This window comes from Megascapheus bottae, chromosome 14 (genome assembly GCF_031878675.1).
Source record: "Megascapheus bottae isolate mThoBot1 chromosome 14, mThoBot2.hap1, whole genome shotgun sequence".
Taxonomy (NCBI): Eukaryota; Metazoa; Chordata; class Mammalia; order Rodentia; family Geomyidae; genus Megascapheus; species Megascapheus bottae.
The window spans coordinates 33,259,246-33,283,583 of NC_143522.1; the positions used below are offsets into that span (position 1 = coordinate 33,259,246).

Here is a 24,338-nt window from a genome sequence, read left to right on the forward strand (position 1 = left end):
TGATAAGCTTATCCAATCAATATTTGATAATTTTGTCCAAATTCATCATTTTTTCCATGCATTTAGTTTTCCATATATTTAAGGAAACTCACCCTCCTGTGCCAATGGATCTCTTCTGATGGTTTTTTGAATCATAATAGCGCTGTAGGATCATAGCACTTCTGCTTTTCAAATAACCAGTCTCAACCTCAATATAGTTCTCCAAATAGGAAATGAAAATGGATTTGATAAGCTTAGATAAGAAAGTCTGTTTATCAGTACCTAAGTTAAATTCCATCAACTTGCTGGAAAGATTGGTGGTTCTTTTCATGGAAAAGGGGAAGAAAAAGATTAATGTACATTTTAGGTACAGTAGTAATACATTTTATAACATACATTTTTATGACATATTAAACTATTCTTTTTTTATACCTTGATAAAATGTATTTAGAATTTAGAAAACAGCCCTAAAGAGTTATAGAAAAAATAGAATGGAATATTATAACCAATACTATGGTTTTAAGAACCATAGTCTAATTCCTATAGGTGACCCCAAAGAATCTATGAGAATCTATCAATCTAGAAGCGGAGGCAGTGTCAGAATAGTCTCAAATGCTTTCTAATACTATTCATCACAAAGACTCCTAAGCAGCACTAAGTCTGCTCCCACAGTTCACTGTCTGTCTCTAAGTGGACTTTTCTCTTATTTACTTCCCATTGTTGAAGACAGTATTGGTGCTGTTACCAAAATGAATCTTCTCCCCAAATGCAGAGACTGAAGGATAAGTAAGAGAGTTTGAAAATGTCAAATAACAAGTGCTCCTTATGAAGCTTCTGAGGTAATATCTCTGAGGGTAATTCTGTCATTTACAAAAGAAAAAGACAAACTCACACAGGACTTAACATTTGTTAAGAATATGTTACTTCTTTCTAGTTTAACTGCAAATAAATCTAATTATACTAACAACACAAAAAAGTAAACTAGCTCACAATTAAAATCACAAATAAAAATCCTTGAATCAGATTAAATGAGGATCTTTGTTTCTTAGTACATTAAGATGAATCAAAATACTCAAATCCTAAAGGTAAAGTACTAAGAATGCTACTCTTGCACAATTCTAAACCAAATATTTAAATGCTAAAAGCCATATTGTTATGCAAAAAATTAATTTAAAATACTTTGATTTTTCTTCTCTTTAAATGCCTCTTACTTTTCTATTTTATTTTACAAAAGAAAATTGAAATTATTCTTGCAATTAAAAATATACCTTGTATATAGATCATAGAGATTTTTCAGATACTGCTCTGCATCTGATTTCCTACATTCTTCTAATTGGTCTTTTACGAAACTCTAAAAATGAAAAAACATTCTATTAATTAAATATTAAATTGCATTATTCTCAATATATATTTAACATGTATATTATACATACAAAATACATTTACCTTTCTTTTTTTTTTTTTGTCAGTTGTCAACTCTGGGCCTGGGCGCTTTCCCTGAGCTCTTCAGCTCAAAGCTACCAGCTACCCCTAGAGCCACAGCACCACTTCCAGTTTTCTAGTGGTTAACTGGAGATAAAGAGGCTCATCGATTTTAGTTCCCAGTCTGGCTTTGAACCTTGATCTTCAGATTTCAGCCTCCTGAGTAGCTAGGATTACAGGTGTGAGCCACTACACCCAGCAACAATGAATTTTTTCCTTTAAAATTACCACACAGTTTTAGGACACTCTATGGGTACTTCTCTAAACTGTATTCCCTGCTATTTATAACATTCTCATTTCTTTTTTTCTTTGCCAGTCCCGGGCTTGAGCTCAGGGCCTGAGCTCAGGGCCTGAGCACTGTCCTTGGGACTTTCTCAAGGCTAGAGCTCTACCACTTGAGCCTCAGCACCTTTTCTGCCTTTTTTCTATGTATGTGGTACCAAGGAATCCAACCCGGGTCTTCATGCATGCTAGGCAAGCACTTTACCACTAGGCCAAACTCCTGGCCCCAACATTCTCATTTCTAAAGAATTGTTATATTTTCAAAGGTTATCAATATCTTAAGAATTGTGTTTGAAAAACAAACACTTACTGAATGTGGCTTAATCTAATGGTAGTAAAGTTTAGGAAATGCTGTCTGAATACATGGTACTACAGGAGTATTAAAAGAAAAATTACTGGGGGGGGGGGGGGAGGGAAATGGGTACCAAGACATGTGAAAGGGTATCAATGTATGTGAATTAACGCACCTTCTATCTGGCAAATATCATGTAACCCTTTTACTAATTACAATAAAAAAAAATTAAAAAAAAAAAGAAAAATTACTGTTTTCCCTTTTCTGGGTAATACCATATCCAAAAATTATACAAATCATATTTAGATTTTGTTGTTTTGTTTTGTTTTTTGGTGTTGGTTCTGGGCTTAGACTCAAAACTTGGACACTGTCCTTGAGCTTTTGTGCTCAACCCTACCACGCTACCACTTTAAGCCACAATAGTTTGAGTCACTCCACTACTTTGAGCCAGCTTTTGGGTAATGAATTGAAGATAAGTTCCTCAGCCTATCTTTCTTGGGTTGGCTTTGAACTGCAATCTTTAGACCTCAGTCTGTGTAGCTCAGATTACAGGCATGAGTTACCAATGCCAACCGTGTTTGTATCTCTTGCTCAGTTTCACAAATGTCAGTTTGGGGTCAAAGTGAAAACGGAAACAAAAGAGCACATCTAAAGCTACCTTACCACAGTCCATCACTATTATGAAAGCAAATTTTAAGCATATGCTCTAATAACACTGATTAACAACTTCCCCTTAGTGAAAAACAAACCAGCTTTTAAAAACTATGATATTGCTGGATACTAGTGACTCATACCTATAATCCTAATTACTCAAGAGGCTGAGATCTGAAAGGTCATAATTTGATGCCAGCTCCAAACAGGTAAAATCCTTGAGATTCTTATCTTCGATAAACAACTTTAAAAGCCAGAAGTTGAGATATGGCTCAAATAGTAGTGCTAGCTTTGAGCAAAAGAAGCTCAGGAAACAGGCACAGTAGTTCCCACCTATAATCCTAGCTAGGATCTGAGGATCAAGGTTCAAGCCAGCCCAGGCACAAAAGGACCTGAGACTCTTATCTCCAATTAACCTCTAGAAAATAGGAAGTGGGGCTTGGTTCTTCTTTCAGGGACAGCACCAGGCTGAGTTCAAGCCCCATGACCTACACCCCCCCCCCAAAAAAAAAAAGCTCAGGAACAGCACTTAAACTGAGTTCCAAGGTCTTTACATAAATTAGCTAAATCTAAAGAAAAGAGAGAAAGAAAAAAAGAAAGAAAGAAAGAAAGAGGAAAGAATAGAACAAGACATCACAAACTGTTTTAATTTGTTACTGTTTAAAATTACCTGTAGCTTAATTTCAAATACATTCTGAATAAGTTTAGCAAGTACTGTTTCTGGATTACTAAAAATATCTCCAACTTGCTTATTCACACGTTGACAGAGTATTGCTGCATCTTCAAATATATCATTCCTCAAATAAGCACCCTAAACAGTAAATATACATAGTGATACATAAATTTTATAATAGTTTCAAGACAGAAATTAGCATAAAATAAGATTCAATAAAGTAGATTTTCAAGTTACCTCTTGGCATTGCTTTATATAAACATCAACACAATGGGAATAGCCCTACAAAAAAGAAATACATTTTTACTGCTCTTACAAATAATAACAACCTCAGTAACAGTGTTATATGTAATAAAACTATGTCATTATTCTACTGAATAGCCAACAGCCATTGAAATTAATGAAATTAATTGTAGAGAACTGGTAAGTTAACAGGGGTAATTTCTCCTTCTTTCTATGATGAAATTCACTGACTGCTTCAGATGCTTGTTGAACTTTAGATGAAAGAAGAAAGCTAAAGTATGACTGTGCTCTCTGTGCCAAATTTTGTCTTAGGATCAATCATCTAGTAAACTCTTTTACTTCAATACACACACACACACAGATTAAAGAGAGAAAAGGGTTGACATACATCTTTTCTCTTCCATGAATTTCATAATCTGATATAAATATAAAGAAAGAGATTGAAGGAAGAATTGTAATTTTTTTCAATACTAGAATTTGAACTCAATGCCTTGAGCTAGCTTTGACAGGCTGGGATTCTACCACTTGAATCACACCTCCAATTCAACATTTTACTGGTTATCAGGGAGATGGAATCTCACAGGCTTTCCTGCTTGGGGCTAGGTTTGAACCATGAGCCTCATATCTCAGCTTCCGTAATTGGAGATGTAATTCAGGATCCTGGAGAAGTTGTGTTATGAAACTGTCTTCCTAGAATTTGAATTGGAGAGAAATCTGTGTGGTAATCCATTATGACACACAGGCACTGGAATGGAAGAACTATTTATTTAAGCATCTTCGCTGCAGAATATACTACCACAACAGATCTCTCTACAATTCAAATTGTTGGAAGACAGTTTTATCATACAATTATCTCTGGAATCCTGAATTTCTTCTATTAGTCACATTCATCTACTCCTGGATTGCTATATTCCATTAGATATTTAGTCAAATTTTCTTACTTTTGACTTATTTGACCAATTCTGACATGCCTGAGCAAAAGACATTAAAGAGATGAACAGTTTTGTCAAACGATATCAAAACTCTGTGATGTAAATATTAAATACATTTAATATCACATAATGATATATAAAATATACATAAAATTACTTTAAAACTTAAAATTATTACTGTGTAACCAGAAATACAACATATAAAACTTATAAAATCTCTACAACCTTGAAGAGTCTTCCATTTTAAATCTGTTAACATTTACCTTAAAATGAAGTAAAACTGCAGCTACTTCCCTCATTCTGGAGATTTCACCTCTTCTTTGTGCACTGGTAAACTCCTGAATCAGTTGGCATTCTAAATCATGATATTTACCTACAAATAGAAAGCCACTCAGTTACACATGGGCGCTTTTATCAATTGTGGGAGGGAAGCATCACAAATGGAGTGAGGGTGAGAAAACAGTCATTATATTCAATGAACATTATATAAAAACTGAATTACGTAACTTGAGGGTAGGGATGGGGAGGAAGCCTAATGGGGAATAATAGTGGAAATGTGACAGTGATCAAGATTTATTGTACTTACAACCTGATTTATGACACTATAACCTCGGCATAACCATTTAATATATTTTAAAAAGGAATCAATTTATATATATATATATGCTATCCATAAATAGTAGTATGGATCATTCTTCTTTTGAAACAATACAAACACCGTGGGTTTACAAACAGTGGGCCTAGCTCCTATAATACACTTAAGTATATAAATCTGTATTTTCAAGGTACAACCACCAGAGGGAGGAGGGAAAGAGAAGAATAAAACCCCCAGATGGCAGTTCTCACAGCAAAAAGTTTAAACATCCTCATTCGTAAAGCTATAGAAAGTAAAGAGAACTAAAAACTTTTCATTGGAGTTCAGATGCTTCTACCATAAGCAATTATGGGCTTAAACTAATTTGTTAAAATGATATGTGATAATTCACTATATTCTATATTATGGTTTTCAGCGAATACCTAAGAAGTGCAGCCTACCCATATCACCTTTATTCTCAGACTTTTGAAAATACAGGTGGTTTTTTGACCTGTGAAAATGGTCCACAAAACAGTAATCCAAGCTACAAATGAATGATTTGGGAGTTGACAAATACAGTAATCTTCCAGAAACTCAGATGATCTAATCTAAAATATACCAAAGATAGGAAAGAATCAAGCATATAAGGAGCTAAATAGACACTAAAATCTTATAATATCCTAACATTAAAAAGAATCTTATTCAGACATATTTGTATAAATACAATTTCCACAATTATATTAAGATTAGAAACCCAAGCTGGATGCTGATGGCTCATGTCTGTAATCCTAGCCACTCAGGAGACTGAGATCTGAGGATCATGGTTCAAAGACAGAGCAGCTCAAATTGGGAAGTCAGTGAGAAACTGTTATCTCCAAACCACCAAAAGCTGAAAGTAGAGCTGAGGCTCAAGTAGTAGAGTACTAATCTTGAATAAAGAGTTGAGGGACAGTGCTCAGGCCCTAAGTTCAAACTCAAGGATTAGCATGGATTTTTTTAAAGCATAAATAAATACATTCCACTTACTTGCAATTTTAGATTTTACTTCTGAAAATCTGAAAGATAAAAACCAATAAAGTTCATTAGCTATAATGAACATATCATGGTAATAATGTAAGACTAAAGGTTCACATGCAAATGGGAATATGTCTATATTACCTGATAATAACCTCTATATCTCAGACATGTTTCTGTAAATTTTATACTATTACAAAACTAAAAGGTTACTTAAAAAAAAAAAAAAAAAAAAAAGAAGGGCAGGGAGCTTGGCCTACTGGTAGAGTACGGGTTCTATTCCTCAGTGCCACATACACAGAAAAAGCCGGAAGTGGTACTGTAGCTCAAGTGGTAGAGCACTAGCCTTGAGCAAAAAGAACAGTGCCCATGCCCTGAGTTCAAGCCCCAGGACTGGCAAAAAGAAAAAGACAAAGTTAGAGAAAAGAATATTGATATAAAGTATATCAGGTGGGGCCGGGAGTTTGGCCTAGTGGTAGAGTGCTTTGCCTAGCATGCACGAAGACCCGGGTTTGATTCCCCGGTACCACATACATAGAAAAAAGCCAGAAGTGGTGCTGAGGCTCAAGTGGTAGAGCTCTAATCTTGAGAAAGTCCAAGGATAATGCTCAGGCCCTGAGCTCAAGCCCAGGACTGGCAAAAAAAAAAAAAAAAAAAAAAAGTATATCAGGTATCAGGTGATAGACTACATTTAGTCAATTCAGAGAGGGTATGTTTCTCACAAAGGAAATCACTGGATATCATTCACTTGTTAATAAAGAAAGGTCTCTCTGCAGGAAGCTCTAAGAACAAAGCCAGATGAGGACTAGATTACTATTCTTTTTTTGTGTGTGTGCCAGTTCTTGGCCTTGAACTCAGGGGCTGAGTACTGTCCTTGGGCTTTCTCAAGGTTAGCGCTCTACCACTTGAGCCACAGCACCACTTAAAGTTTTTTTCTACATATGTGGTACGGAAGAATTGAACCTAGGTCCTCGTGCATGCTAGGCAAGCACTCTACCACTAAGCCAAGCAACCAACTCTAGATTACTATTCTTATTCATTTAAAACTCACTTATTATGAGTAATATCATTACACCATATTAAGCTTTATAAAAATAAAGTTTAAGTATTTAAAACCAACAACAACAACAACAAAAAATCAAGCAGGGTGCAGTGGTTTATGCCTGTAAAACTAGTTACTTAGGAAACTGTGGTTGAGACTAGCCCAGGCTAGCAGAATGCAGTTCACAAGATTCCATTTCAACCATAAGCTGGGCACATGCTCGTCATCCCAGCTACACAGGTGACTAAGACTGAAAGAACTGTACTTCAAGGACAGGAGAGGCCACCCAAAAAAGATTTTTTAAAAAGTTGTGGTGGCACAAGAAAGTCAACCATAGCAGTAAGCATAGATAGTAGAATCATATTTACAGCTGCTCAAACAAAACACAAGACCCATACCAAAACTGGCAGAGGACAAGGTATGGATCAAATGCAGAGTCCTGAGTTCAAACATTAGTACCATCAACAGAAGGGGGTTGGGAGGAAAAAGAAAAGAATGATATAGTAAGATATGACATTCTAATGGCAAATAATAAAAGTTTAAAGAAATGATTAATGACAAAAATCACAGACTTTTAAACTTAGAAAAATAGACTATACACATATCAATGTGCCATCATTCCACTTTTACAAATTCAGACAAGAACAGACACATGTAATGCAGTGAATTTTTACTAATTTAAAAACTAAAATATAGAATAAAATCTTCAAGTCCCAAACTGTCACTGAGAGAGCATATACAATCTATCCTTTGAAGACAGGAGAGTAGCTGGAAAAGACAGGTGATAGGCAGGTAAAAAGGAAATACAAATTTAAGAGTTATACAGGAATGATACATCAAAATCATGACAGAGGACATAACAATGCATTCCTATAATCCTAGCTACTTCAGAAGACAGAAGTAGGACTGAGGTTGAAGACTAGTGTGTGACCCTGCCTGAAAAACTAAGCTAAAACACACACACACACAAATGAAAAACCCAGCCTGGCTCAAGTAATAGAATACTTGCCTAACAAGCATAAGACTCAATCCCCACCTTTGCTAAAATAGAAAAGAGAAAGAAAGAAGGAAAAGGGGCAGAGGGAAAAAAAGGAAGGGGAGGATAGAGGTCAATCACAGCAATCCCAGAATTCATGAGGCCATACTGATCTGTGCAAAGAAATATTACACCTCATTGGAACAAGTATTCAACTTCAAGGATCAGTAAAGAGGCTAAAACAAAATGGTAGAACTTTTTCCCAGTATGATCAATTTCAGTATGAAAATACACAACAAACACTTCTGTAAGACAACTATGAACTTGGGGGATGGAAAAGATAAATATACACTTCTTTGTTTTGGAGAAGAATAGGATAGGAATGGAAGATGTAGTCAACTATTTTTGAGGTATCTTCCTCTAAATGGTCAACAAGGAGTAGTTTTGCTGTGTAACTTAAAAAAAATTATTATGTTAATCCTTTATGATGATACAAAGTTAACAGTTAAAACATATTTTTTGGTGGAGGGGAGGGAGAATTCACTTTATGTTTTTAAGTTAATGGTTTAGCTTTAAACTTAACAATGTAGTCATATTCAATTTATACCTGAAATCTTTAAACAGAAAAACATGTTAGACAAAAAGTAATTTATTGCCAGCCATCTGTGGCTCTCCCTTGTAATCCTAGCTACTGAGGAAGCTGAGATTTGAAGATCCTGGTTTGAAGGCAACCCTGATAAGAAAGTCCAGGAGACTCTGTTTTTCCTTTTTTTTTCTTTCTTTTTTTTTTTTTTTTTTGCCAGTCTTGGGCTTAAGCTCAGGGCCTGAGGACTGTCCTTGGATTTTTCTCAAGGCTAGAAGAGCTCTACCACTTGAGCCTCAGCATCACTTCCAGCTTTTTCTAAGTATGTGGTACCAAGGAATCAAACCCGGGTCTTCGTGCATGCTAGGCAAGCACTCTACCACTAGGCCAAACTCCCGGCTGAGCGGTCTAAGTCGCTGCATTCAGGAGACTCTTATCTCCAAGTAACAACCCAAAAAGCCACAAGTGGTGGCTCAAGTGGTAGTGCTGGACTTGAGCAAAAAGCTCAGGGACGGACCCAGTCCCTGAGGTCAGGCCACAAGACATTAAAAAAAAAAGTCATGCATTTTTTTTTTTTAAATAGTCACACAAACTATCTCTATCAGCAACTCTTTATTACAGGGTATGGCATTCTGTTGATTGAAGGAATTTACGAAAAAATTTCCTTCTAAGTATATAGTTTATGGTAGGAAGAAATCTAATAGCGATGGCCCTGAGACCCTGTATTTAATCTTAAGTCTCCAGAAAGCTCTACAGATAAAATCTAAAGCACCATAAAATTGTATAATTTTGAAAGAACTTGTACAGCTTTTATCAGCTTTTCAAAGGTGCCCAAGACTCCTTAAAACATAAGTATTAATGTCAACAAGAAATAGGAAAAAGCAACTCAACAACCCTATTCTAGCTGTCGCTTACCACCACAATTCTCAAAACAGGGAAAAAATTTTACTTCAGTCAACTTGAATTTTTTTTCAAAAACCACAAAGACAAATTGAAACTATTTAAAGGTTTAGCAGCAGTAAGTTCATATTCAAACAGTAGATCATACTGTTTCAATGAATTGTTTTATATTATACCTTATAAAAAGGTATAAAAAAAACAAATTATGTTGACCTAACAGCCACAGAAAGTCACCTGTAGAAAAAAAACTCAGATTCTATTTCATACATAATAACATATTTATAAATCAGTTTTTAAGACAAACTTACCTGTCAAAAGGTAACTCCTGGGCAATTAGGTGCAACTTCTGAATGATGTCTGCTGCTTCCTTTATCTATCAAAAGTAAAAGTAACAATAAAAAAAAAAAAACCTTTAGGCACATCAAAAATTAACAGTATACTTAGTAACAGTAAAATCCTCCCCTCTCCCAAACATTTTTCCTTAAAACCCACAAATGAAAGTGTGGGCAACAAGAATACATCTACGGTATTACCATAATGAGTCAAATCCAAACATCTGCTTTTCTGGTGAGAAAATTTTGTGATTTTTGCATGTGAGTGCCAGTCATGGTGCTTGAACTAGTGTGTATGTGTGTGTGTACTGGGGGGTGGGGGGAGGGGTATGTGTGCAAGTGCAGTCCTAGGGCTTTAACTCAGAACCCAGAGCTGTCCCTGAGCTTTCTTTTACTCAAGGCTAGTATTCTGTCCCTTGAGCCAGAGTGTCATTTCCGGGATTTTCTGAACAGTTTATTGGAAATAAGAGTCTCACAGACTTTCCTATCCAAACTGGCTTCAAACCTCAGTCCTCAGATCTCAGTTTCCTGAGTAGCTAGGATTTAAGTCAAAAGCCACTAGCACCCAGGTGTGATTTTCTTTTTTTTTTTTTTAAGTGCCACAGTCTTCCCAATGGAATCTGTAGGCGATCTTTATTCTGGAAAAATTAAATTATTTGCTTACTGAAAGCAAAGTGTAAACTTCTTCTAAGTTTATGAACCCAAAAAAGATAAATAAGACTTATGAAAATGTTTTAGAACATGTTACTGCACATGTTCACTTTAAGATAAATAAAATAGTAACATAAGATGCTATGTAATTTTAAAACACTTGTTCTAAAAGCAAAGATTTAATATAATGCCAATTGAATGAAATATAGTATAGAGATGTATACTTTTGAAGTTGTTGAACAGAGTGAGTATTAGACAAGGAACTAAAATTCTTTTAAATGTATTTGAGCTTACAGAACACTGTAGGTAAGTCCCATAATGTAAACCTTTCCTTTAAATTTCAAATTCATGCTTTTACTTCGATAAAATTTTTTAAAAAACTGATTTTTACAGAGATTCATTTTCTCTTTCACTAAAAAGTCTTACAAAAGTAAAGGAAAGTCTAAGAACATTAATAAATTGACTTTTCCTTTTCTATTACTACTACTACTACTGCCACTATTATTATTACTACTACTACCATTACTATTATTTTGGTAGTACTGAGATCTGGACTCAGGGCATCAAACTTGCTATGCAGGTGCATCTCCATTCCTACATTTTTGTTTTCCAAGTGTTCATGCTAATAAAGCTTCTGGATCAATGTTACCCCTTTTGTCATTTTCCACCATCTTCCCAACTCCACCTACCCCCTTAATTTTCCTAGTAGCATTTTCACATAAATACACTGAATATTATAACTTTATCCTCCTACGTTTAGTCCCATTTAAAGTATGTTTATTCAAGTAATAAAAACTAGAAGCAATCTGGCTTAGTAGTAGAGTGCTTGCCTACCATGCATGAAGTCCTGAGTTTTGATTCCTTAGTACCACATAAACAGAAAAAACTAGAAGTGGTGCTGTGGCCCAAGTGGTAGTGTCCAGGCCATGAGTTCAAGCAAACCGAAAACAGAACAAAACAACAACAACAACGAAAAGAAAACTAGAAGACTAGAAGTTTGGAATTCTTTTACAGAAAGGTAATTCAGATGGACAAATTAGGTCAAATTACTGTATCACCACCCAACAATACATAACTCCGATAAAGATATACTTATGAACAGTTAATATCAGCATTTAGCAACATGTGAGTTCATAAATAAAAATATCAAGAAAACCAATTAAAAACTGAATATAAACATTTCAGCAATCTCCAGGAACTCGTATTAAATTGTATTTCAGAATGATAAAAATTTCATTTAAGCAGCTATTCAACAACTTTGGAGGTTGAATTTATAATCAAAGCATTATTATGAGTTGCTGGTGATTTTTTTTATCCTCTTATATTGCTTACCTTTTCAGAATTTGTAAAAACATCAGATTTCAATTCTCCATCCAAAAACTCATTAAAGTATTTCATCAGTTTCTGAGCCTCCACTGCCCGTTGTCTAGGTGTGTTTACCCCCTCCAATTGGTCTCCAAGGTGACAGACTTTGGTTGCTACATAGCTAATGTGCTCATCTAGTTCTTGGAAATGTTGAAAGGCAACCTAGGAAAGATATGCTTAAGTATAAAATACAGTCAAAAAACTAAGTTAATTAATACAAATCAAAACTAAACTGCCAACTAAAGGCAAAATGGTAAAACACTTGCCTAGCATGCTCAAGGAAGTGGTTTGGTGCCTACAAGCACAAAATAAATCAAACAAAAAAACTAAGTAACAAGAAATTTAAGAATAAACTTCCAATCTCATTTCTGCTTACAATTAAATATAACACAGAAATTATGAGATCTGCACAATAGTTCATGCTTATTAGTATATGATCTGAAAACCTTTAATGCTTTAATTAAGTTGTAAGTTTTAACACTTTCAACTATTACAATAACCACATTTATCATGCATACACCCTGTTTAACAAAGTACTCAGCACTACAGAACCTTAAATAATAATTTTGGAACCAATTAACCATATCCAAGAGCCCAGATTTTTAAGAACCCTCTTGCTACTCAACTGATATGATTAAAAACTGTCACAAAGTATTACTTAAAATGGATGTATTTAGCATGTATTTTAAATATTTAAAATGCAATACCAAGACAGACATGGTGACACATACCTGTAATCCCAGCACCTGGGAAACTGAGGCAGGAGGATCAAGAGTTTGAGATTAGCCTGAGCTACATAGCAAGACTGTCTCATTGCCCTCAGCTCCCTAAAAACAAGCAATGCTAGTTTTATATATGGTAAAACTGTTCTTTCTAGTTTTGAAAACAATGAAATCTACAGCAATTATTTTACAAAGGCAACAGTATATCACTTCCTTTCCATGACATTCTTTGTCCCAAAGTTTTCATCTATTGTAGATGAAAACTTGGTGCAATGAATGTCTAGAATTGTCTCGTTAGCAGGGCTGCCGACAATTCAGCACTTAAAACTTTTGTTTTAACCTTAAAACAAGGGAAAAAAAGCTATAGACAAGTACTGATGGCTTCTTCTGTGTTAGACATTATCCTAAATATATAGTATATGTCTATTAAATAATTCTCGTAAGTCAGAGCTACAATTTAAACTTAGGTACCACTTAGCTACAATTTAAACTGGCTCCAGTTTGTTAACTTAAATATTAGTACTATTCTTATTACCAAAGGAAAACTGCATAACTGCCATAACTACTTGAAAACACACTCTCCATCTCATTAAATTACTGACTTCCTTAATTACTTTCTCACAGCCATGTATGTATGTTTAAATGAAGGAACCTAAGTGAACGAAGTTCTTTAGCAGAAAACAGTTTGTTAATCCCATCACTACAGAAAAAAACAGTCCCTGGGAGGCAGCAGAGTTCAACAATGGTCCTCAGACTATATTTAGAAAGGACAAATTGGGAAAGGAATTTGGAGATTCCAGATTAACTCTAGGGCCTTTAACAGTGAATAACAAGTTTGCCTACTCAGTCCCAGGACTTCAGCATGGACTGAGGAGATAGTCTACATCTGCTTTTCTAGTTTCAGCAAAATTCTCACTAAAGCATATACTTTGTTACTTTTGTAAAACTACCCAGACAAGGTTTCTCTAGGGAAAATCCTGATCCAGGTGTTTATTTCTTTATGACATAAGAGACAACAAATGACCCCTAAATCTTCATGCTATAGTGTCCAAAAGAACAAGCCTATGTCACAGTCACCTGGAAGTTTTTACATTATAAGTGGCGGAGCACAGACCTAAATACTACCCTAACCTGAAAAGGGAATAGTGTGATCCCAAACTAACATCCAGAAACAAATCAATGTCAATTCATTAATATTTTAACCTCTGGAACCAAAGAAGAAACAAACTTCAATTGCTACTGTAATTTGACTTGATTCTCAAGAGCTTAAAGAAAAAAAAATATATATATATATATATATTATATATATATGTTACAACCTTCATAAGCTAGTCATGCCTTAGCTAAATGTTTACCTGGTTGCTTTTCTGGAGCTCTTGTACCTTCTTGGCAAATTCCTTGGCTTCCTTCTGACATTGTTGCTCTAATTTCTCTACTTTCCTCTGAATCCTTTCATCCATTATCTGGAGTTCTTGAATATGATTTACAAATTCTTCTAATAATCTAATGGAGGAAAATTAGAACATTTATCAACCTACCTTTTATTAGTTGAAAAGAATTGGCTAATTCACTAAAACTTTACCTATTTTCACTATGTAATATTTTAATAGAATTTTCTGGTAGGAATGATCATGTTAATTTTCTGCATAACAACTTGGGAGAAATTTCTTATAAATAAATTTAGTCTCTATAATGGAATATATACATACAACGGAATATATATATATATACACACACACACACACACACACACACACACACACACACACACACATACAATGGAATTCTACATAGCCAACAGACAAGATAAAATAATGGCATTTGCTGGGAAGTGGATGAAAGTAGAGCAAATCATGTTGAGTGAGATAAGTCAAGACCATAGGAACAAAAGGCACATGGTATCCTTAATATGTGAATATTAGATCCAAACAGTACAAGAGCGATGACTCAATAGTTGGGTACACAAGGTTATGGACATGGTCTTGGAGATATAAACATAACTATATAGACATAAAAATGTATGATGGGCTATATACTCTACAGACATAATGTTTTATTATATAGATAAATATGTATCTTTGACATACAAACCCTCAGCTTAATTTTAATTATGTTCTAAAATCTATGTGCCAGTGATTGCATATAGAGATTCTCTTCTTGAAAACTTGTTTGTTAAACATGACATTTGAAATACGATGTAAAAATCAGTGTTAAAAAAAAAAACAAAATAACAGGGGCCAGGAGTTTGGCCTAGTGGTAGAGTGCTTGCCTAGCATGCATGAAGACCCGGGTTCGATTCCTCGGAACCACATACATAGAAAAAAGCCGGAAATGGTGCTGAGGCTCAAGTGGTAGAGCTCTAGCCTTGAGAAAGTCCAAGGATAGTGCTCAGGCCCCGAGCTCAAGCCCAGGACTGGCCCCCCAAAAAATAAATATATAACAAAAGAAATTTAGTCTCATAATTTCTTTTTTGCTTTTTCCAGGCCATATTGTTTTTTAAGATACACCGCACTTGAAAATAGTTACTCTTGGGGGGGTGGGGGGAGGGTAATGGGTACCAAGACATGTGAAAGGGTATCAATGTATGTGAATTAATGCACCTTCTATCTGGCAAATATCATGTAACCCTTTTTCTAATTACAATAAAAAAAAAGAAAATAGTTACTCTTCAACAGATTATCTCTGAGATAAATGAAAACATCTAGAACCCTTATTCAATCTCCAAAATAAAAACAAAGTTTGTGACTTATTCAAAATAGCTGAGAGGTAAATAAATGCAAAAATATAAAAATATGATTAATTCCTTAAGTTCAATAACTATGTTCCCTAATTTGCAGCTACTTTATTTTGAAGAACGTTTCAACATGTCTTACTGGGGGCGGGGGAGAATTCTTTATTTCTTTATTTTAACACAGAGTCTCATCAATGTAACCCAGGCCTACTTGAAATTTGCAAGGCCTCTGAATGATGAAATTACAGGCATGCCCACCACACTTAGCCATGTTTATGTTTTAGAAGTATACCTAGCACTTTATAACTTATTTATTGAAGAAAGTATTTTATTTTCAATAAAAAAATCCCTTCCTTCCACACCAGTTAAAGTTCATTTGCAGAAAAAGAATGTAAAAGAAAAAAAATACAATTCAAAACTGTGTACATATTGTTTGTAATTTTTGTGTTAACTACATAATCCTTTTACATGAATGTGGAAAAGAATCCCAATGGCCAGTGGTCATGACAATAATCCTAGCCACTCAGGAGGCTGATACCTGAGGATTGTAGTTCTAAGCCAGCTCAGACAGACTAACCCAAGAAACTCTTATCTCTAACTTCCAGAAACCCAGAACTGAAGGCACAGCCCAAGTGTTAGAGTGCCAGTTTAGCAGAGCATCAGTCCTTGAGTTCAAGTCTTAGTACATACATACATGCACCTTCACCCCCACCCCACCCCCAACACACACATATCCCAATGGTCATCTCCATTCTAAACACAAATCTTCAGTACTAGACTGGAGCTATGAAAAACAAAACACTCCCCTTCCCCCCACCCGCCCCAGCTGCTCCCCCGAAGTGGTCATTTCTTTACCTTTTAGGATCAAAAGCTTCAGGTCCACCTCTAGAGCCTCCTCCTGGGGTTCTCCACACAAGACGTTCAATATATTCATCAGCCACAAAAGGCTCCTAGTTCACAAAATAGTTTTATGGAAGATAATAGTATTACCTCTAATATAAAACAAACTTTTTAATATTTTTTTATTGTTGGGATAATGTACAGAGGGATTACAGTTACATTCATCAGGTAGTAGTTGCATTACTTTTCACACATTGATACCCCTTTTCTCTGGTTTTTGTCCCCATTTCCCTCTCCCAAACTTTAATATTAACACTGCTGAAAGATGTATTAATTCAGCATGAAAATTATTATCTCAATACAGAATTGAAGGTCGAAGTGAACTTGTTCATTAATTCAGAATATTTACCAAATACTCATATGTCATGCTGGGCACTGAATATAGAATTGAAGTCAATATACAGGGTTCTCTGAAAGACCTTATAAAAATGATCTTCGGGCTGGGAGTTTGGCCTAGTGGTTAAAGTGCTTGCCTAGCATGCGCGAAGACCCGGGTTCGACTGCTTGGTACCACATACATACAAAAAAGATGAAAGTGGTGCTGAGGCTCAAGTGGTAGAGCTCTAGCCTTGAGAAAGTTCAAGGACAGTGCTCAGGCCCTGAGCTCAAACCCAGGACTGGCAAAAAAAAAAAAAATGATCTTGTAAGTAGGGATTCCAGTTGTCAAATAATCACAAAAATAATGAATTAAAAAATGTTACCAATGTAATAGTCAGAAAGTCCTAGATGCAAGAAAATCTAAGAAGAGGAATAGAGATACTGGGAATATGGAAAGTGCAGATGAAAACTGGCTAAGCTGAGACCAGAAGACACAGTGAGACAATAACAGAATAACCTTTTTCTATACTGTTTAAAGGAACTGAGAAACCAGCACAGCCTAGGAACCACATACAGATGATCCAGAGAAGGATGACAAAATCAATAAATGCGTCATCCTGTCCTTACCGTCAGCACATTTTGAAAAGGAAGAAATGGTTTACCCTGTCTCATGCAGTAAGAGAAAGTAAACAAGGTTGAATTTCAGAATTAAGTATAAATCAGAATACTATCAGAATAATAGAGGAATGCCTTAAAAATAGGTTTATATACACATTACATCTCACTACTTTTGGAAGGAAGGTCCTACTTCATTCCTACCTGATGATAAAGACACTGATGTTTTGAGAGCTTAAGTATTTATCCAAGAAAACACAATTTATATGTTATAACCATAAGATTTAAATTACTCTATTCTACAACTATAAATTAAATGGAAAGTTCAGAAGCTACAAGAAACTACTAAAGTTATGTTAGTGAAGATAAGAACGTAGAGACTGACACATGAAGGGAAATACATGTCATCACTGATTTTGTTCTTTTATATTTCCTACCTACATTAATGAATGTAGGCAAGTGCTAGCATCCTTTTCCTAAGTTCTTTTGTCTTTTTTCTCTTCTTAAAATCTTTGCTATTTTTCTTCTTTAATAGTCATAAAGACTACACTACTCATTCAAGAGCAATCACACACATAGGAAAAAAATTTAAAAAGCAGAAGAAAGTGGCATGCAGGACTCCAGACAAGATCTGAGAAGACTTTAAGTTTAAACCCCAGCCAATCCCAACAGGCTACAACAATCTAAATGAAAAATAAATCCAATGAAATCTAACCAACTATGAAGGAAAAAGACTATTTTGAATTAACAGACTATTAGGTTCAAATACTGTTTCCAACAAAAGAAAATAATAAAGCCTAAAAGGAACTAGGAAAATATGGCCTAGTCAAGGGGGGAAAATCTGAACAAAAACTGTACTGAAAAAACCTAACAGTAGATCTAGCAGTCAAAGACTTTTAAAACTGTCTTCAAAATAAGCAAAGAAATGAAGATATAAAGTAAAAAAAGATGCATAAACAAAATGAAACTATCAATAAAAAGACAGCTTAAAAAGAAACAGAACAATTTGGACCTAAAAATTGTAACTGAAATAAAAATTCAGTAGAGAAATTCAAAGGCATAGTTAAGAAGAAACAATGAGAGAATTGAAGATAGTACAATGTGACTGTGAAACAGAAGAAAAAAGATTAAAGAGAGTGAGCAGAGCCTAAGACATCTGTGGGACCCAATCCAAGCAGACCTATAAACGCATTATAGAAGTTCCAGAAGAAGAAAGAAAGAAAAAAAAAAGAGTAAAGAAGATAATTGATATAATAATAGCAGAAGACTCCCTAAATTTGGAGAGAGAGAAAAAAACATGAAATATCCAAGAAGCTCCTAAGACATCTGTGGGACCCAATCCAAGCGGACCTATAAACACAAAGAAGAAAGAAAAAAAAAAAGAGTAAAGAAGATAATTGATATAATAATAGCAGAAGACTCCCTAAATTTGGAGAAAAAAAAGATGAATATAAATACCCAAGAAGCTCAAAGTACCCTGAGATTAATTCCAAGAGATTCACATCAAGACACTTAACATAATTAACAAAATAAATCACCTTTATCAAAGGCATAGCTGAAGTACACTGGTTCAAAGGTGTTACTCTAGAAAGATGGAATACTAACCCTAAGATACAGTAAGCACTCTGAATTAATTATTAAGTGGCGGTCTACCTTCAATAGGAAAAACATGAATCCAGGAACAAGTAGCAAAAGAAATAGCCGTGACTCTTTGTGTATGGTATTTCTACAAATCTGGGGTTTGCTGTAAAAGTCAATCAAGGGAAAGACAGTTGGTTAGGAACATAAGAATCTCATTATAGATGAATGTGCTGCCTATTCACATTTGCTGCTTATCTTCAAGGAATAAAACAACGATTGAACAACTTTGGCAGAGACAATCAACACCAATCATTACAATAAGGCAAGGAGACGCAAGGAATAGTTTGTCATGCAAGTGATCTTCTTGGGAGGATCAACTCTCCCAAACAATTTTTTTTTTTTTGCCAGTCCTGGGCCTTGAACAAGGCCTGAGCACTATCCTTGGGCTTTTGCAAAGCTAGAGCTCTACCACTTGAGCTACAGCACCACTTCTGGCTTTTTTCTATGTATGTGGTTCCAAGGAATTGAACCCGGGTCTTGGCGCATGCTAGGCAAGCACTCTACCACTAGGCCAAACTCGCAGACCTCCCCAAGCAATTTTGAAAGTGAATACCAGTGAGTATAATAATGGCCTAACAGGGTATGGTTACCAGTTAAGAATTTCAGAGGTGGATGTTACAGTGATGTGACTGGGACATCTGCCACCCCCTGGTCTAGCTCATTTGGCTAATCTAACTGGCTAGGTAGGCAGTGTCTCACCACTCCATGTGTCCCTCCCAAACTTGCATGCTCCAATGATGAGGACAACCATTTCAATTTGGTCAAGGGTATACTAGTAGCCGTACTTCCCTGCTTAACCTCCAAACATGTTCTCAAGAATTATAGATGAACTATCCAAAAGCCAAGAGGAATTAGAATGGATAGTAGAGGAGAGAGATGGTATCAATTGCAACTAAGACTTGCTATGGCAGTGGAAACCATAGTTCACTCTACTCACATTCTTCCAATTTTCACCCAGTTGTAATGATTTATATGAAGATGTGGAGTCTAGACACAGAATACTCCATTGTGTAGACACAATTATGTGAACTCCAGAACTCCCAAAGAAAAGGAACTTGCTGCTCTAGCTACTAGCACTGCTGTCAACAGCAAAAAAAGAAATAACCACTACAAAAAATAAACCTTTCATTTTAGCATTATTTGTAGGGATCCTTTCTGTGTAGAATATTATTCACTCAATGTTACCTTTCTTTCGGTGGCATGAGTCTAAAAACTGATAGAGATGAATGTATGAAAGCTTGACCACTTTGGCCAAAAACAAATAACTCTGAAATGTCATTTTAGTCTCAGAACTACCTGTAGGAGCCACTATACTGGATCATCACTGTAGCTCTCTGTATTTCACATGCCTAGTCTTACTTCCTTACTAATACCTTCAAAGACATTTATCCTGTCCTCTACATTTCCTCTTCCTTATACATTGTCTAAAAAGAAATGTATTCATTACCTGATTATGAAACTGTAACCCCTCTGTATAACACCTTAGTAGTAGCAAAACAAGATTATATTAAAAATACCATGACTCCTATTAGCTTCCATTTCTACCATTGTTTACTAAAATTAGTAGAAGCCTGTTAACCTTGATGCAAGTAAGTAGATGAGCCACAGTTTCAGTTATCTATATTACTGCATACCAACCATCCCAGTACAACCACTCCAGTCCTTAGCGACTTCAAATAATAATCATTATTTTGTTCGCAAATAAACTTAGCAAGCAAATCCAGTGTTTGCTCCATATGAATTAGTTCTGGTTCAACATAGGATGACTAATAGTGTTTACTGTCTTTTGGAAGTTCAGCCAGAGCTGAAGGCCAAGAGTCTTGGTTCTTTGAAAGGGTGGTAGAGTCCAAAACAGTGTCAAAAAAGTCCCAGGCATATTAACTTTTATGACTCCATCTTGGAAATCACCATATAACATCACTTCTACTGTAATCATAGTCTGTTTGAATTCAATAAAATGGCACAGACCCTACTTCTCTATTAAAAGTTACTTTGTAGGATGACATGTCTTAACTATGGTAATCCTGAAAAATTTTGCCTTCAACAGCCTCTTTTTGTGATTCTCTTCCCACATAGTCTCCTATTTCTAAGCTCATTTCTTCTCAATCTACTTTGAAAAGCTTTTCCTCAATTTTTTCCTCAAAGTAGCTACCAATTAATTTTTTTAAAAATAGCAACCACTCTTTCAGCTAAAGGTAATCTATAAAACAACCTTCTGAAGTAGGAACTATTATTTTCTCATTTTATAAATAAGAAAATAGACACACAAAGAAGTTATGTAACTTATCCAAGTCCATACTCAAGAGTAGAGCGGTGAAATTTCCTGGTTTAAATAATCATCTATTACTTGAAATAGGGAAGGGAAGGGGAAAAACAAGATGATTGATAAGGGTGTGGGGGGAAAACAAGATGACTGATAGGGGGTCTGAGGGAGGGAAAGTGGGAGAAAACATATCAATGTTCAAGAATTATGTACCCACTATCTAATGAACGTAACTGAATAACCCCTCTATATATCACCCAGACAATAAAATATAATTTTAAAAAATAACCTATATAAAATAATTCCTAAAGTGTCAACTAATTACCTACCTACTGCCTCCTAAATTACTAATTCAAATTGATAACTACCATCCAGTTTTTTTTTTTACCAGGATATCTTGCTAGAACTAAATATGTACCCTTTAAAGTTTTAACACAATTTCTTCCTCCTGAAAGAATTGTTCCAAAATTATGCCACAGTGAGCAGGACAACACTATCAAATTTTTTTGAAGTTCACACTTAGAATTAATTCCTTAGTAAGCAAGTTCTTCTCATTAGTCCTCTAAAATGCCATCCCAAATTTCCTGTCTTTCTGTTCCCATGAAGTCATGTTAGGATTCTAAATGCCCTGATTAGTCAATTATGGACAATCATGGAACAATGATCAAATGACAAGACTGATGCCAGACTGCTCAAGATTATTTTTTCTCCATTAGAGGACATTCTTTATATAACATTAAAATTACTGACCTCACCTAAAACCCTTAAATAAAAGTCAGCCCCATCAAGCATGGTACACAAAGACTTTTCCAAACTTTCTATGACTTCTTAATGCTTTATCAAGAGCCACTACTTTCTATTCCTAAAACATTGTATGATAAATAAACTGAACATTGATGAATGAATAAGACAGACAGAAGTAACACCAATTTGTAAGGTGAGATGTATTTAGGGAATATTAAGAAAATGGATGTGCACATGCATATAAAACTTTTCCTAACCATCTCAGGAAGATTCTGTTCTCTCACTGCACTGTTAAGTTATATGTGTCTTCCCCAACTTTAAATGTAATTCACTGTCTTCTAATTCCAGTACCTGAAATGACATCCAGCATAAAACAGGTATTCAATATTTGCTGAATTAACAAATGGATGAATTTTCTATGAGATATTTGGATATATTAATGTTGGCACATTATCTTGAACTTAGTAGGTACTCAAAAATATTTCCTGAATAATTTACATTAGCTATTAAGAAAACAGAGAACTATTGCATACAGGTAGCCTGCCCAGAGAAAAGGGAAGACTTTCTAAAGATATAAAAGAAAATTCAAAAATAAGAAATGTCATTAGCAGTGCAAATGAGACAAATGAGTTACCATCCAAGTCATTGTTTTATGTAGAGTATACAATCAATCCAAACCAAAAAAAAAAGGCCATTCTGCAATGAGTTGGTTAACTTTTTATTATTACAATAATTCACTTTTATCAACTAAGGAAATCTAGTTCAATTTTGCTGTTTGATAATGTCATGTTTTTGTCAGTTGTGGGGCTTAACTCTAGGCCTGGGTGTTGTCCCTGAGCTCTTCAGCTCAAGGCTACCGCCCTACCCCTGGAGCCACAGGGCCACTTCCAGTTTTCTAGGGTTTTCTAGTGGTTAATTGGAAGAGTCTCACAGACTTTAGTACCTAGGATGGCTTTGAACCCCAATCCTCAGATCTCAAGCCTACTGAGTAATTAGGAAGCTTTTTTTTTTAAGCAGAGTTAACTTTGGTTAAAAAAAAAAAGTTTAATTTTGTTTCCAATTCTTCAATGTGTAAAATGAGAGCACTTTCAATTTAGTAGTGCATAAAAACCAGGATGCAGACAAACAAACTATCCTTGACTACATCCTGCCCTGTTTTCCACAGCTCTCTAGCTGTGACTAAGACCAAGAACATCAAGCAGGAGATAAAAACTTTCACTTATTCTATAACCTAGATCTACCGCCATGGCTACAGGAAATGCCAGAAGAGACAGGGATTTTTCTTTTCCTCCTCCTTCTAATGCAAAGAGGTCAACTTTTCACTTAGGAATAAAAATGTAATTTCAAGAGCACAGGGGCCAGGAGTTTGTCCTAGTGGTAGAGTGATTGCCTAGCAATTTGGTTTACTTTTGATGAACCAACAAGTGATATATGACCATTGTGTTTAGGCCTACCAGCATGTTTAACTTTGAGAGCTCTCCAAGTAGTATCTAAATCACTGCTGAATATTTCCAGTTGCAAATAACTCCAGTCATTAAGTTAAACCCTAATTTTGGTTGGATTACCTATTTTAAATTGTAAGACCCTAAAAAGTTAAAGTATGGAATTTTTTCACTCCTCTCTTTCTGAAAAACAAAATATATTTTCAAATACCCTTTTCAGATTCACATGGTCACATATTTACAATGTAAATATATACATATGACTGAAGATACAACTATAAAATCAAAGAAGACTACTTCAAAACATGTCATATGAAATGTATGAATATATAATAGTTTTGTGCTAACAGTCTCCCTACCATGAAATTCATTAAGGCTCTAAAACAAATTCCTTAAGTTTTCTACCTTTATAAAATGTGAAAATCCAAACAAGAAACCACAAAGAACCCATATTATGTTGCCCAGGGACAGGAGCAATTGAGTTCAAACCAAGAATGCCTTCTTGCTCCAGTGTTAATGAACAGACAGAAGATACCAGTGCAATCAATCTCCCAGAACTTAAAGCTGAGAAAATGCAACAAATATTTAAGTCTTATGTAAAATTATAAAGCTTCTCTCACAAATATTTCATTACAATTTACTCTAGCATTGGCATACTTTTTTCTCAACAAAAGCATTATCTTTATGCAAGAGGCGACTGAAAGCCAAGATTCCAAAAAATAACAATTAAGGGTTACATTTGTTATGTAAATGATGGCATCCAAAATTTAAGCTACAGGAACAGATAAATCTAAGATTTTCAAAGACACAATTTTACTGGTGGAGAAATTCTTAACTGTGAACTGCAATGTTGTCTACCACATAGCACTTGTTACTTCTTATTAATCAAAAAACAAGACCTTTCCTTCCTCCCCACCCCCACCCCCCTGTTCTCTTTTCATTTCTTTTACACAAGTGGTAGAGTACCTGCCTAGCATGCATGAGGACCAGG

General features: G+C 35.1%; 1 protein-coding gene across 1 annotated transcript in view; it reads right to left on the reverse strand.

Annotated features, from left to right (window-relative positions):
* Positions 1-24,338, reverse strand: part of Exoc5 (exocyst complex component 5) — a 43,617-nt gene that overhangs the window by 18,197 nt on the left and 1,082 nt on the right. Inside the window, exons 2-11 of the mRNA XM_090344965.1 lie at positions 16,280-16,374; positions 14,049-14,196; positions 11,939-12,133; positions 9,932-9,996; positions 6,135-6,163; positions 4,798-4,907; positions 3,597-3,641; positions 3,357-3,497; positions 1,248-1,330; positions 93-302 (exon numbers count right to left, since the gene is read on the reverse strand). Coding sequence (XP_090201091.1) covers positions 93-302; positions 1,248-1,330; positions 3,357-3,497; positions 3,597-3,641; positions 4,798-4,907; positions 6,135-6,163; positions 9,932-9,996; positions 11,939-12,133; positions 14,049-14,196; positions 16,280-16,374 — 1,121 coding nt within the window. The remainder of the gene's footprint in view (positions 1-92; positions 303-1,247; positions 1,331-3,356; positions 3,498-3,596; positions 3,642-4,797; positions 4,908-6,134; positions 6,164-9,931; positions 9,997-11,938; positions 12,134-14,048; positions 14,197-16,279; positions 16,375-24,338) is intronic.